Source organism: Genypterus blacodes, unplaced genomic scaffold, assembly GCF_046128005.1.
Source record: "Genypterus blacodes isolate CSIRO-AG114 ecotype Tasmania unplaced genomic scaffold, CSIRO-AGI_Gbla_v1 ptg000438l_1, whole genome shotgun sequence".
In the NCBI taxonomy this organism is placed as follows: Eukaryota; Metazoa; Chordata; class Actinopteri; order Ophidiiformes; family Ophidiidae; genus Genypterus; species Genypterus blacodes.
This window is the reverse complement of record NW_027467208.1, coordinates 1914229-1927878: the sequence shown is the minus strand read 5'-3', so window position 1 is coordinate 1927878 and position 13650 is coordinate 1914229. Positions and strand designations below refer to the sequence as shown.

Genomic DNA, 13650 nt, shown 5'->3' with positions numbered 1-13650 from the left:
CATGTCTCCTCCCTCACACTGCTCCTGTGCTGAATGGATCTTAAGTATGAGCCCATAGTGGTTGCCAGACACCTGCCAGATGATCCCCGGCGAGGACCACGTCGATTTCTATAGAAAGATGATTGTTGACAGTCTAACAGACATCCAGTGATACTAAACTAAAACAGTAATGTCATATATGTTAAAATATCTCTACAGTTTAATTAAACCCCTGAAGGCGTCACGGTGGTGGCAATAATTTGATGACTGTGTGTGTCTAATCTGGGTTTCAGGGTTGCCAGGTTTGGTGCCAAAGTGTTTCCCATTAATTCAAACTGACAGAGAAAAGGGTAGAATTCTGCAAAACCCTGGAAACAGCTGTGAAGATCTCAGTGTGTGTTTACCGTGATGGACGGGGGCGTGGGGGGGCGGGGGGGGGGCAGGGTTTACATGCGTTCACCTATGGATACACTATGTATACTCGCCTGCAAGTCTTCAACTTAATGGAAATGGATTAAAGTTGTCATCTTCCCCTGAAGGATTCCTCCTGCCTGTCATTTAATGGCTTTGACCTCTTCAATCACGTTTATATTCATAAGATTTACATAGCCTATATACACAACAGCTGTAGAAAGGCACTAAGATGCTCTCCAGTGGCTTGACGGAAGAAGCTGGTGGCAGTTTGCTCTTCGTTTATGGTTTACCGCCTCTATTTCCAGCTTTATTCCTTTTTCCCGTAGGCAACTGGCTAAAATGTAGATTATGTTGCATCCAATCAAAGAATTTCCCACGCTATGACGTCGCCGGGTTGATTGCGGGCATTTCCAATCAGGCTTTCCATGTCAATCAAATCCATCCTGGAGAGCTATAAAACACATCTGCCAGCACCGGCCTGAGAAAACATTGATTGATTAGATGAAAGGAATCAACTATAAACCCTTAACATCTGTTGCTCTTTGTATCATTATTGTTTCCCCACACACACACAACTCAATTACAGAGGCTTTGGACTGTTGTCTGGGAGCTGTAAGGCAGTCAGCTGTGAAAAATAGGAGTTTACAAACCGAAGCAGGTGCAGATTCCGCCGGAGGAGAAGTGTCGACACTAAATAAGGAAATAACATTAAAAACTTAATGCAAAATACTTAGAAGAATACACTTAATATGATAGGTGTCCACATTAAAGAGGTGATTCTGCTGCTTGTTACAATGCAGCTGCACTCTGACCGTTGGCCATTAAGGGGCCGTGAAGATAGAATATTTCTTGTGTGGATGGGAAACTGCAGTAATAACATGAAACCAAAGCCTGAAACCTGAGATCTGATTGGTTCAACATGTCAACAGTGCAAACTCACCGTCATGACATCGTATAAAGGTCACCTCCTGTTCGTGCTAAAGATACAAGAAGTATGAAAACCAAAGCCTGGCCCCTGCAGCGTGTCGGCAGTTTGACCTTTAGACCCTCTGCAGCTCCAAAAACATTGGTTCTGACTGGCTGAGTATCATCGTGGAGTCAATTTGATGCAAGAAATCAAAGGAGCTTTAAGCAGTTTCTCTGTGAAAAGGAAATGCTTCAAAATGCCAACGTTAAGAGAGCCCAAACAGTGAAGCAGATGAGGTGTCACACAGCGTCGCTGCGTCCTGGATGTTTTAGTCGGTCTCAACATTGTTTTTGATTCCGCCTGACGAGTTGACATCCTGAAACTTCTTCTCTTTTTTTTTTAATATCAAAGGTTTGGCTCCCTCTCTCCCCTCCCTTTTCTCCTCCTCCCCCACCCACTTGACTGGTGTTTACTGAATATTTATGTAGAAGAAGAAGTCCTGGCAGTCATGTCTGATGCGTTTCTGTTGTTGAGAGTCGACGGCGTGCATTCAAATGGTGACATTATTGACTGTCTGACTCAGGATCTGTGTGCTGATGGTGATTCAGTGCACACGTGTTCCAGCAGATATCCGGCCCTGAATTGGCCTCTCCAGGACTGTGACTCACATTATAGGCTATTTTAAGATTTACTCTTTCAAGTAAACTCCATAAATATATCGCCCACCATTCAGATTCATTCTGTTTGCTTCCTCACTCTCACCTTACTAACTAATTCATGTTCATGACTTGAAAAACAGAAAGTGGGGATCACATTATTTTGATATATTCAGTGTTATTATCCTCTCTGGCAGAATATCTTGATGGGTTTAGCTCTTTAACACGTCAGGATTGTGCAGAACTGATGGTGTTTCTGCTTGTAATTGAGACTCCAGTGCTTTGTCTCCCCACAGACGGCACGATGGTGTTTGCTTCTGTATTGTCTGTACCAAAATTAATCCCTGACAAGAAGAGAAGAGTAATGAATGTCCTCAATTTTATGAAGGTTTCTCTATTCTCACCCTCTACTTCACCTCCCATCGGCACCCTCATAATCCAGTAACAAAGCCAGTAAAGCAGTATAGCGATGGCGTCGGAGCTCACAGATACAGTGAAGTATGATGAGGTTGATGTGATTACGCTAGGAGTTGGAGTAACAATAATGAACTGTGTACACCCAGCTCTTGTAAGATGAAAACTTTACAACAGCAACAACAAACGGGCTTATTACATTTGAAGTTGCTGCATTCAGGCGCTCGTCAGGAGGTGGGAAGTACCAGTTTTCACTTTCCGAGGACAAAAAGTGCCCGTTTAAAAATAAGCCACGATACAAACAACGTTACTGTAACTGTCGCTCTATCATAAATGCTAAATCTGATATTTCCCCATCAGCTGTTGGAGCTGCAGACTCATAGCTACAAACAGGACGGGCACTCATGTGTGTACCATGATGTTCACAGCGTTCTTCCCATTTTACAATCTTTTGCTGTTATTACATTACAAACCCAAGTATAAGTAGTTTGCTGGCTCTTGAAATAAGAATGGTAATCTGTTCCGTTATGGTCCAACTCAGCACCGAGAGACCCCCAGTGAAAATTTCGTTTGAATCCTCAGAGTAAATCCTAAAATTGCCCTCTGAGTGAGCTGGTATCACAGTGGCTACATGTGTAACACCAGCTGAAAGGAGAGGCACGAGGAGAAAGAACGGCGAGACAATTACACGTCCCAGATCATCTTCCTCCTCTGAAAATTGTCCGTGTTCCATCCTCACGTAGTGTAAGTGCGCTGAAGAAATGATGTCGTACTGGAAAAGAGGAGAGAGGAAAGGAGAGTGGGAGTAGGAAAAAAAATATAACGAGTGAGAAGGAGGCAGGAAGGAGACCAGGTGGAGGAAAGAGACGGCAGCAGAGAGAAAATGTGAGGTGAGGAGGAGTAACAAGGAGATGTGGGGGGGGAGGAGGGGTAACCATGGTGAGAGCTCCATGGTCTCCACGGTAATGATACTGTAAATATATAATATTAGCTAACCCTGGACACACTGGAAGAAAGACTGTGTGTGTGTGTGTGTGTGCGTGTGCGTGTGCGTGTGTTCGTGTGTGTGTGTGTGTGTGTGTGTGTTCGTGTGTGTGTGTGTTGGGGCTCATTAGTCATATTGGAGATGATGACACTCAGAAGACATAAATCAATAGTAACCCCCTAAGACAGCATCTGTCTCCCTGTTTCTCTCCGTCTCATTAATCCTTGATGCTGTGCACTACCTGCCACTCACCAGGGGTTGCATCTGCACTATACGTTGTCTATATAAAGGGTGTTTGTGTGTGTGTGTGGCAGAGGGCTCATCAGGCGTATTGGGAAAGATGAGCTGATAGTTGGAAATCAATGTTAAACACTTTACATTGTAATAACTCTACCTCTCCCTGTTGCACTCTTTGGTTTTCATGATGTGTTATTATTTACTTTATATTATGAAAGTCAATATGTATCATGGCAGCAGCAACGCAAACGCACACACACACACACACACACACACACACACACACACACACGCACACGCACACATATTAAGGAAGCGGGAAGCAAACTTCTGTGTGTCTGTGCTCTTATGTCTTCATTCATCCGCTGAGCTGTGCGTTAGAGTTCTGCACTCTCTCTTTATATCTCGCAGATTTCCTTCCCACTGTTGTTGTGTTTGTGTATCTTTCACCATCCCACACTCGGCGCTCCCTCCTTCTTCTTCTTCTCCTTTCTGCACAATCCCGGCAATGCACACTCTTAAAAAGTGCAAGTCGTCAACGGCTTCCCGTCGCAGCCGCTCCGCCTCGCTCCTATTTACCCAAACTCTGCCTGCTCTGACCTACTTTCTACCAAAACAAAGCAGCTTTTATGAAACTGTATTAAAGAAAGTGGCTTGCTTGCTTATTCTGCCGTCTCTTTCCTCCTCCATGCCGCCGTTTCTGCTCACCGCCCAAAGGTCCTCCAAGGTGCCATTAGGGCCTGCAATGAGGCAATTAGAAACATTTGCCGAAAGTATTATCCCACATTATTATAATTATGCCTAATTTGAATCTCGGACTTACATTATCAGTGGTCATTATGCCAAATGGAATAAAACAGAATAGAGTATGATCTCATCGAGGACATCATTCAGAGGTGTGTCAAAGGAAATAGGACAAACAGACTCATGTGCATATAATAACACTGTATACTGATGTACAGGCAATGCAACTGTTTTTTTTTTTTTTTGCAATTTGTTTTTATTGAAGCAGATATTGTACATGACATTGTGCATACAGGTTGTATGGTATTTTGGAGATCATTTTTATATAGAAAGAGAGGAAAGAGGAGAGAGAGAGATAGAGAGAAGGGAGGCAGGTTGTGGTATCCCTACTATTGTTGTTGAACTTTATACATACATAGACCCTGAGGAAAAATACAAGTGGGCTGGATTTGCAATGAAGTCATAGGGTACATACAGAACATACAGGATGATGTCAAACAGCAATGTAGGTTAGAACAAAACACATCATGGGTTGTGATAGAGAAAGAGAGAGAGAGAGAGAGAAAGGGGGGAGACAAACAGGAAATGAAAAAAAACCCAAAGAGATGGCATCCCGCCCCGAAACCCCACCCAACCCCACATTCATACAACCCGCATTCACACCCCCCCGTCCTGGACTGCCTGAAATGCAAAGGCAATGCAACTGTGATAGTCGTTGTTGTTTGTGTGTCTATCTGCTCAAATTCCATATTTAGACATTTTTAGACCCTCCAAATGTATGTCTTAGGATAATATAGATGTGTATTGTTGCTGCACTAGTAGTATTGTAGTAGTATAGTACTTAAACTGTCGTAGTTTTGATCACTGTTGCAGTACCATGGAGTATACGACGGTATACTGTGGTATATACCGTCGTATATTCTGCACTTGGGCTCTGGAAACTTTGCTGTTCCTTTGAGGAGTTCTGGTACACACTGGCAGAACGGTGACTAGGGGGATTGAGACGGAATCCCAGGGGTTCCGGTACCATTTTATGGCCATTTCAGGCTGATCTGTGCCTGATAAAATGATGTTTTTCTAGGCTTTCTCCGTCAGTCCTCTTGTCTCCAACGTACACATTCTGTAAGTACGCAGTCAGTTTGTGACGGAGCGTAATTAGCAGCTTGTTCCTTACACTCAGTCTGAGCTGTTTGGATTTCTGGATTTATTGGTTCATTATAAACTATGATGGAACTTTTGGGTCCGTAGAGACAGCAAATCTGGGTCGAAACTCTGTGTAGATGATCGGGGTGTTTTTTTGAGAGGGAAATATCAGTAAATACAAGGAACACAGCAGGTTGTTCCAGCTGCAGTAGTAACTAATGGAATAGGTGGAACACAGGGAGATGGCAGAATGATGGAGATGGTGAATGGAGGGATATACTCTTATACTTCTTTTAGGACTTTAAAAGCAAAAATCACATTCCCGCTGAGGCGCTAGCAGGTGAACCAACACAAAGACGAGACGATCCCAGCAGTGTTGAATACAGGCTGTAATTTATAGCACTTACACATAATTTCCTAGGAGGCCATAAAAACCCTTCAGCATTTCAAATGGCTCTGGTTGTAAATCTGAGTTTCTACAAGTCGCCACGGATACGGAATACTGATGGCTTCGATTTTAATTTGAATACAGTAATGATCTACATAAACGTCTTACAGGAAGTCCAGATTTAGTCCTGGTCTAAGTTTAGTTGGATGAATCCGGTCTTTGTGACGTAACTAATCCTTCTTCTTCTTCTCAGCCCGTGTTTGGTTTTAAAGATTCTGTAGCCCACATACTGCACCAATAGATAAGCGAGGGCGCGTGTGTGTGTGTCACGGTGTATAGGCCCAAGAATTCCACTCACCACTCCTCCACAAGGTAATTCCTGGCGCTGCATCCTTCCCTCCTCCATGCTTCTATACCACACAAACACAAACACCGACCTGACGCCGGCTCACATTCAGGCGTCGCATCCCGGCCAATAATTTCTGCACCCTGGACATAACTCCAGACAACAATGGGCCATAATGGGACAGCTGACCTTGTCAAGTTGAAATGGGGCCACCGTGCAATTCAGAAACAGAATTTTGCGCAACGGCGGCAGATTAATGGGGGTGAGCGACCCTCTGCTGACTAAATCATCCTCCCATTTCATTCATTTCCTACCAGTGTGGAATGGTTGATGTGATAAGTAAACACAGATGAGCAACAAGGCGCTTTTTTTGCCATTGCAGATGAGAAACAGCCACAGCTATTGTCATTATGCGATTTGGCGAGGAACATCTGTCCGCTGGAAAAAGGAGCGTACTGAGGCGCAATGTTGTTGTTCCTTCACTTAAAGCCCAAACGCTCCCTCATGAAATTTTAAGGCGTCACGGCGTCGGCGTCTGGGGCTACAGTTTTTGTTTTTTCTTCGTCCACAATTATCCATGTTTTAATTCTACTGTCTCCTCCGACAGGGAAGGCGGGAAAGCTTCGCTCTCTTACTTCTACATTTGCTTATTTGATTCCAAACTCGTCCCCGGCGCTTGTTTGTGTTCTTAGACTCGAGTCGGGCTGAATTAAAATGTCTCGCCTGTGCTTCTCTTAACGAACCAGCCGCTTTAGATTTGTTTAGAGTATAGGTGAGTAATCGTGGTTACGGTTGGCGTCCTTCCCCCTCCAGGCCGTTCTTTAGCTGGTGTAATGGCTTCAGACTGACCTGAGTGTGCCAGAGAGAGCGCCGCTCGCTCGCTGGAGCCATTAAAGCGGATTTTAACGGGCGGATTCATAGGTGACGCAGGCCTCCGGGTCATTTTCTAATCTAATCTTCTCTGCGGCGTCTCCACCTCTACACGTGGATGCTTTTAGTTGTGCCTGCTTATGTCTCAACAGTGTTGCATTATTACTGAAGCTGCCAACTGCAATGGATTCGCTGGATTTAGGTGGCAGGAGCATTCTGTCTCATGCTCTCTCACTGCTGTCTCATGCCGTCTCTCTCTCCATCTGTCTCTCCATCACTGTCACTCCCCTCCTCATGACTTCTTCCCGCCACCGCATGCCAGCCACCTCTTCATCTCCTCTCTTGATTCATTCTTTTCTTTACTTTTCTATGTCGTTTACATCTTCTCCTCCTTCCTCCTCTTCCTCCCCCTCTCTCTCCTTTTGATGTCTGTCCCACATACTTCCCTCCTACTTCTGACTGACAGTGTTCTAAATTGATTTTCAGCCCAGTGTGTTCCCTCTTCATGTCTCCAGGCATTTCCCTGATTTAGCTCGAGCCACTCCAGGGTGTAGTCTAGACCGGTAGCTGACTGTCAGGCAGAGGCAGTGTGGAGCAGTCTAATGCTGGGCTGACAAGTGTTCCTGACAGCAGCAACCAATGGGACATTTCAAACATGCTTACTCATTTTTCCTTTTACTATCTCTCTCTGTCCTCTCTCTCCTTCTCTCCCCACTCCTCCGCTCCTCCTGTCTTTCCTTTCCCTCCTGTCTTTACCTCTCTGCCTCTCTCCTCCCGCCTCCATCTCTCTCTCTCTCTCTCTCTCTCTCTCTCTCTCTCTCTCTCTCTCTCTCTCTCTCTCTCTCTCTCTCTCTCTCTCTCTCGCTCTTCTCCTCTCCTTATTTCTTTCTCCAAAAACAACCTCAAGAAAAACATAACAGATGCAATCATTTTCCAGAGACATGGACAGCTCATTTAAATTAACCAAGGCTGCACACACACACTTACACACACACACGCACCCACACACATCTCATTTTGCCCCTGGAGCTTGAGCGTCGCTGTGATCTGAATACTGATTGGCTGGTTTGTCTGTCTGCTGTGATGTGATTGGTCAGTTTGCTCCACTGGGAGAGCCATTCTTTAATCATAAATGAGAGTCTGTGAGATTAGACGGAATAGCCCTTTAAGCGAATCTGGTATTACTGCGATCCCCAGAGAGAGAGAGAGCGAGAGAGAGAGAGAGGAAGAGTGAGGCAGAGAGACTGAAGAGAATTTGAAGTGCCTTTTACATTTGTGGTGGATTTGTGTGCGAAGGAGGCGGGGTTTATATCACAGGACGTACACGTCTCCTATGGAGTCACAGCTGTGGAGGCGGGGCCGCCCGGCGCTCCGTCAGGGGGTCCCGCAGGGTCCCATTGAGATGAAGAATAGGGTAATTTCACTGTTTCCTCATTTAGAAGCCAGCAGCATGTGAGAATGGCTGTATTGATCACAGGGTTCCCCAGTGGAAAATGACAAGCTGGGTAATTGATTTCACTCTCGACTCTGAGTCATCAGGCTGCTTTCAGAACGTCTGGAGTCAAATTATCGGACCGGACGGCAGATTTGGGCTTTGAAGGAATTTCAGTGGCTTAAATGAAGCCAGACGGGTCTTAGGGTTCAACTTTGACTGACACCGGCAATGCAGATCAATGCCGATCGTCGCTGGATAGAACTGGAATAGAACTAATCAACACCGCTCAAGTTTACTGCACATTTTCACAGTTTGTGGTATTTGAAGTCATTTAAAGTCCATTTCCTTCCCTCAGAAATGAATCCATCAAATCTGCAATATCGAGCTGGAGCTAAAGATAAAGTCCCGCGGCATTCGATGCGCGGTGTTGGCTGTTCCAGGTCCGGATCGAGCCCACGGAGCAGCCAGGGTTCATTAAATCCACTCAATTCCTGAGGCAGATTTCCTCCTTTGACTTTAAGCTTCTTATATCCGGGGGAAGGTTTTGCTGAGACGGCACGCTCGTCTCCAGCTGTTCCCGTTCCATACGCTCACACCTGAGAGCAACCCAGGCCAACCGCACATCTTATAGTCCTGTCGCCCCTTCAGCACCAGGAAATAGTGCACTTGCATACTGTATGTAACCATAGCGATGGTAGTTGGTTAACTGTGATCATAGAATAAATGGAGGAAAGCATGAAACAGGAAGCAGGTTACAGTTCATCCACACACTGAGCAGCAGAGTCAGCTGGGCGACCGTGTGGGTTAACTAGGTCACGGTAATTAAGCTGGTGTGTGTGTGTTTGTGTCTCAGGTTGTTAAGAAGGTGAGGTGAGGTCAAGAGTGTTGAAGTCAAAATTGTGGAATGAGTGAAAAGTTTAAGTGGGCAGGTCAGCATCGACGTTGTCAACTGTGTGTGTGTGTGTGTGTGTGTGTGTGTGTGGTAGCAATGTGTGTAGTTCAGTGATCTACACTCTCTCTCTCTCTCTCTCTCTCCGTTTGTGTGTGTGTTTGTGGACCGGCTGTCTGTTTCGGTCTGCTAGTCAGCATAATTAGAACTCTCTCTTTTACCCCTGCCTCTCTCTCTCTCTCTCATCCCCCCCCCCCCCCCCCCCCTCTCTCATCCTCCCCCTCTCTCTCTTTTCGCCTCCGTCCCTCTGAGCGATGAGTTTTAAATCATCCTTTCATTCTCGGTGCAATGATGAATGAGGGGGAATCTGTCTTTTTCTCTCTGTTTATTCTGCTTTCAATCTCTGTCCCTCTGTCCTCTCTCTCTCTCTCTCTCTCTCTCTCTTTCTGTCTCTCTCTGCCCCTCATTCCCTCCCTGCATCCACAAAGCTATTTAATTTAATGAAGCAAGTTTATAGATGAAGACTTCTGTTCAATTCAGATAAGACTATCATGGTTTTTCTTGACGGACAGTAAACGGCTGCGATTTCAATCTCTCACCCTGTTATTGTTGTTGTTGTTATTTACATTGGTTTTGTACTTAATACCTCTATTCTCTGTCCTTTCACTTCATGTTTTGGTATTCCTGGATAGTACAATAGCACAAGTAGCACAATGGAACCCCGCTAAAACAAACAGAGTGCAACATTCAGATCTGTTCCACAGAAAACGAGTCAATGACCTTTTGGCGCCATATTGTGCTTTATGGCGCCGCTTCACCCACATAATAGAAATGAAAATATCTCCTTGTTTTTATGTCTGGCAGCCGGGACAGCCAAGTATTTTGGAGCGCGGGGTATCCTCAGGTGAACCACTACTTCCTGGAGTATAAATCCCCCCTTAACTTTGATCATAAAATTTAATTCCTGTCGAGAGCCACATGGATCTCCCTGCCCAGCCTGTGCCAAAATGGCAGTTCAATAGGTTGTTTTCTTGCTGCGCTGTGCACAATCTTTTTTCTGCAGTGTCTTGTAGAAAGAAAAGCCAGCCACTGATATTCTCGGCCCCCTTTATCGTCTGCCACTCCACTAAAGCATGCAGAAGCGGTGTATATATACGTATAAATATATATATGTGTGTGTGTGTCATTGTTGGGGGTGTGTGTGTGTGTGTGTCCCTCGTTACGGCGCTGTCTGTCCTTCCCCGATTCCTCAACATCCTGGCTCTGATTGGTTGTGAAGGGGCAGAGACACCGGGCCTTAATTGCTGCTCAGAGTGCCGTTGGTCATTATATCCGTCAGTGTGATGGCCTTGGAATTGTTTGGGTAAATGAGGGTTAGACGGATACACACACACACACATACACAGAGATAGAGACAGAGGCTTGTAGACACACACTTTTTGGTTGCTTTTCTGTCTGATATAATTGGTTGGAAAAGCATCCAGTGGGATCACAGTGCCGTCCCTGTGGCCCCGGCTGCCACAGTAAATAACGAGGCTCATAAAGTTGAAAAGCAGGACGATGATCATCCCGGGTTCAGCTTTTTCACTCCGAGATGATCAATTAAGGCCCGGAGCTTCACAGGCTTTCAACCTTAGAAGTATTTTCTATTAAACACTTTCATTTAAACTTAATTAACACAGATTTTACGCTATTTTATTCCGTCTTTAGCTTTGTTTCTACTCAAATTAAGCCGCGGCGCTATGGAATCCCTCTGCAATTAGATATGATTACAAAACAAACACAAAGACGAGATGATCAATAACCCCGAAAAGTTTCAGTAATATGAAGGACTGGAGGAGTTTAAACAGCTCTCTGCACTGAATAACACATCACCAGAAATCAACAGGCGTGAAAGTTCAAGCGTTCTCCCGTGCTGAAGCGTCCTTGAGCACGATGACATTCAGTTGCTCCCATTTCCTGGAGTTTCTGCTCTGTAAGCTGATGCTGCACTCTGACTCCCCTGTGGAGGAGGAGGAGGAGCGCAGAATTTGTAATTCTCCATCGGTGATCAATACAACATCAGAAGGAGAAAACAAAAAAGAAGAAGCTTTGGACCAACTTCTATTCCTGGACGTTGAAGGTTTCCATCTGACACCTGTGGGCTGTTTGATGTAAAAGGAGATTTAAGATGAAAGGGAGAAGATAAAGATCCTGATGTGAACCATAAAGTCCAGGAGGATCAATTACATTTACATTTTACAGTTTAGGCATTTAGCAGACGCCGTAATCCACAGAGATTCAGGTTAAGTACCGCGGCAGGATTGGCTTCATGTTTCATCTAGTAGCTCTACAGGGATGACATCGGGTTCCACGCCTTCCAAAACGCCGCCATATAACGCCGCCATATAACGCCGCCATATAACGCCAACCAGGGTCGCCCAAAACGCAACAACACTGATTCTAGTCGACACTGTTGAACCTTGCTGACTCCAAACATAGAAAATGGATGAAAATGTAAACACAGCCTCTTTTCCTCTCGTCTAAGTGACCATTTTACATGCGTCACAATGCATTCTGAGGTGTCGCGGTACAGAAAACAAGGGGTGTCACGCATTATTGCCCACATCTCCAGAAACGCGATGATCGTACCGGAACACACTTTTCACACCACAGCCACGGATGTGAATTTCAGCTGACTGCCGCCGGCAATGTGTGTGTGTCTGTCTGTCTGTGTGTGTGTGTGGGACCTTCTGTTCCATCCTGTGCTGAGGGTGGAAAAGAAGCATTATGCCGGTTGTGGTTGATTTAGTGAGAATGCATCAACTCCTCTCCACCTCCCTTTCTCCACCTTCCATCAACCTGCCACGGCGTACACAGAGCTGTAATGAAGAGCCGACCTCATGGAGATGTAGTGGTATTTATTCTCTGCCTCCCTAAAGAAATCATTAGCCGTCTTTTAAGCTGCTCGCCCGCGTGCACACGTGAGGACGAGGGGTCTGTGTTCGGGTCGTTGGTTAGAGTCAATCCTTCTCCCGTCTCCTGCGTCTCTCTTGTCTTGTTGTTGCGTTGTTATTTCCCACCAATTCCTGCTTTTTCCCCCATAATTCCGTGGGGGTTCCTCCTTCAGTCAGAGAACATGGGTTCAAGACGCCCTTAACAAGTCAAACATCTCTCAGGACCGACCAGAGTGTCATTGAGCAAAAAACAAAAAACAAATCCCTTTGAGCTTTCGACTGATGCCCATTCTCCTCCTCTTCCTCCTCCTCTTCCTCTTCCTCCTCCTCCTCTCACAATTCCATACATCCATAATAACAAAGCTGACGCTCATGTGGATTTGCAGCTGTACATTCCTAAATTGATGGGAAGCCATAATATAACTTAACTACCATGCTGGCAAATGTTAACAGTTACCTTTTTATAGTTGACCACTACTGTTAGATTCTCCAGGGAACAATCACTAAGTGCTTTTCACGCCATTTATGAAAACGCAGCATAAATCAGTCTTTTAGTAGCATTTAATGGTAAAGGGGACAGATTACATCCCTGCTGGTCTCCTCCTCCTCCTCCTCCTCCTCCTAACCCCACAGCGCCGCACACACACTTACGTCCCGTCAGTCCGACCTGTAGGACCTGTGCGTAATGCTTTACCCAAACAAAGTGCAGCTGTTAACTGTTGTTGCCAGGTAACAAGGTCAGTCGCCGTTTGGATGCAGGCAGCAAAAAAGGGAGTCTTGTGTGTCAGGCTTTAATGGGATCCACTGCCTGTGCATCACTGAGGCCTTTAATCTCTGCAAGTGACCCACAACGCTCCTCCTCTCACCTGTGTGTGTGTGTGTGTGTGTAGAAGAGTTCTATTAGTGTCGTTTATATCTGTGCAATGTGTCAAGAATGTAATGAAAATCTTCCCCCGTGCTCAAACCAAGCTTCCTGTTTTTGTCTTCCAGGTTTCATATACACGTGCGGCGGGACGCTGAAAGGCCGCAACGGCAGCGTGGAATCGCCGGGCTTCCCCTACGGCTATCCCAACGGCGCCAACTGCACCTGGGTCATCGTCGGGGAGGAGGGAAGCAGAATCCAGCTCATGTTCTTGTCATTTGCCATAGAAGAAGAGTACGACTTCCTCTCCTTGTATGACGGACACCCTCACCCTGCTAACTTCAGGACCAGGTGAGGACGGGGTTCTGTTTACTATCCTTCTCTTTATGTAAACACGTGGCTCACCTTCACATCGCAGCATGAATTTATGGCTTCATTGCCAAAC

At 45.6% G+C, this 13650-nt stretch overlaps 1 protein-coding gene across 1 annotated transcript in view; it reads left to right on the top strand.

Annotated features, from left to right (window-relative positions):
- LOC142989894 (CUB and sushi domain-containing protein 3-like) overlaps positions 1–13650 on the top strand; it is a 246315-nt gene that overhangs the window by 43883 nt on the left and 188782 nt on the right. Inside the window, exon 2 of the mRNA XM_076139634.1 lies at positions 13334–13556. Within this exon, the coding sequence (XP_075995749.1) occupies positions 13334–13556 (223 nt within the window). The remainder of the gene's footprint in view (positions 1–13333; positions 13557–13650) is intronic.